Source organism: Sinocyclocheilus grahami, unplaced genomic scaffold (assembly GCF_001515645.1).
Source record: "Sinocyclocheilus grahami isolate Dianchi unplaced genomic scaffold, SAMN03320097.WGS_v1.1 scaffold1648.1, whole genome shotgun sequence".
Classification (NCBI taxonomy): domain Eukaryota; kingdom Metazoa; phylum Chordata; class Actinopteri; order Cypriniformes; family Cyprinidae; genus Sinocyclocheilus; species Sinocyclocheilus grahami.
The window spans coordinates 105,868-108,037 of NW_015506827.1; the positions used below are offsets into that span (position 1 = coordinate 105,868).

Here is a 2,170-nt window from a genome sequence, read left to right on the forward strand (position 1 = left end):
CTATCTAGTATTTTTCATACATTTAATACATGCATTTGTATGCATTAATATCAATCTCAAGCTACCTTTCTTCTGTTATCTCTTAAATCAACTCAAATATTTATTTCTATAGCGCTTTTCACAATACAGGTCTTCGAAGCTACATTACAGAAAACCATGTTTAATTTATCTTAATATATTCATGTCATAGTCTAATTTGGTGGATGATATAGTTTGCATATCTCTATATTTGTAGTTTGAGATGGTGTTTTGTGATGTAATCACTCACAGCAGGACCAGCAGCACCAGCAGGTCCAGGGTTACCCGGCTCTCCACGGGCCCCTTGGGGTCCCTCTGAACCACGACCTCCAGAAGGGCCGGTTTCTCCCTGCACAGGACAAAAGAAAGCACTGGCTTGTCAGATTATGTATGGAAGGCCGACTCCAGCTGGTTTAATTTATTCTTTTAGTATATTGTATTGGTAGACTACATGCACAACAACAACAGGGGGCCAAGAAACTATCAATTAATTGTCGTCTGCATGTTTTCAGGAAAATATAGAATGTGCAATAATTTTTGCTTTGCTTTTATGGACACATTAACTGTTGGCAGCTGCACTAATGAGCATGAAAACAGACTAGTGTGTTTGTACCTTAGCACCAGCACCACCAGAGAACCCAGGAGAACCAGCAGGGCCAGTGGGTCCCTAATGGAGGAGAGACATAATAAGAGCATTATAGCAATAATGCATTTTATTTATCATGCACTTTTTGAACCCAAAGCGCTACAACAACAAGCATAATAGCATGCAACAATAAGCAACACAAAAAAGAAACCATATAAAACATATTTACAGTAAGCAGTTTTTTAAAAAAAAGATGAGTCTTTAAAGATTTCTTAAAACAGTTCAAGGTTGGAGATGCAAACAGTTCATCTTATAACAGATTAGTAAGACTTATCCTGCTGTGTTATGTGTAGCAATAATAACTAAAGCATCATCAATGTCACACTGTAAAAAAATTATTTTCGCAATAATTAACTTTTAACTTTCACTTGATGCATATTTCGAGCAGCGCAAAAACTATTTTTAAAATCAACTCTGCTGCTTGATTTTTGCATCTAAAATAAGTACAACAGACATTAAATTGTGTTAATTATTAATATACTGTATATACTTGCATAGACATTCTTGAATTTGCAATAGATTGTTGCAATAAATAACTGCTATATTATGAGAATATAGATCTTAAGAGACTTACGGGAGGTCCAGCGCCGCCAGTGTTTCCATCATTACCGCGTGCACCCTGCGGAAAACAAGAAAACATTACAATCAGGAAGCAGGAAGATTCTGCCTTCAACAAGCCAGCATTTTATCTTCATGCCTCCAGAACTGTGTCACGTTTTAAGTTTGCGCAGACAGATTACGATTAGTTTTGATTGTGTTGGGTTCGTTGTGCATTCTCATTTTGACATTTATGCATGTTTACTTATGGTGAATCAGTTTCAGAGTTGTGTAGGGCTGAATACCTGAACGGTGTGTTAGACATTATAGTACAAAATAGGGGATGGTTTTCTAGTTTTTAGTCCACAAGATAAAGTAGGGGTTTAGGAACAATAAGGCACGGATGTGACACTTACAGCAGGGCCGGGAGGACCAGACCGACCTCTCTCACCGGGCAAACCACGAGCACCCTGAAACAAGCAGAACATGTGAGAAGACTGACATCGCTTTGAAGAACTTTACATGGACTTTAAATCCCCTCCAGAGTCACTCACCATGACTCCAGCAGCACCGCTCTCACCATGAACTCCAGGCTCTCCCTGCGATCAGAGACAGACACAATCAACAGAGACAGCGCTGCATATGTGTTCAAGACTCAAATCTGTGAATAATGAGATCTGCATATATGAGAGAAATGGGAAATCTAACCTTAGGTCCAGCAGGTCCAGTGTCTCCCTTAGCTCCATCTAGACCAGAGAAACCCTGTGAGAGGAAACAGGAAACAAAACATTACATTACATTACTACTAAACAATCAATATAACTAGCATTTATTACTAGCAGTATTTATATAAATGTATATATATATATACACCTAACCCTAACCCTAAATTTTTATATATATATATATATATATATATATATCAATTTTACACAGTATTGTACACTAAACAAAAAATCACAATACAAT

The 2,170-nt window shown here is 37.5% G+C and overlaps 1 protein-coding gene across 1 annotated transcript in view; it reads right to left on the minus strand.

The window, feature by feature from the left end:
- Window positions 1-2,170, minus strand: part of LOC107571757 (collagen alpha-1(I) chain-like) — a 43,291-nt gene that overhangs the window by 23,312 nt on the left and 17,809 nt on the right. The window contains exons 10-15 of the mRNA XM_016258119.1: window positions 1,910-1,963; window positions 1,756-1,800; window positions 1,618-1,671; window positions 1,239-1,283; window positions 632-685; window positions 269-367 (exon numbers count right to left, since the gene is read on the minus strand). Coding sequence (XP_016113605.1) covers window positions 269-367; window positions 632-685; window positions 1,239-1,283; window positions 1,618-1,671; window positions 1,756-1,800; window positions 1,910-1,963 — 351 coding nt within the window. The remainder of the gene's footprint in view (window positions 1-268; window positions 368-631; window positions 686-1,238; window positions 1,284-1,617; window positions 1,672-1,755; window positions 1,801-1,909; window positions 1,964-2,170) is intronic.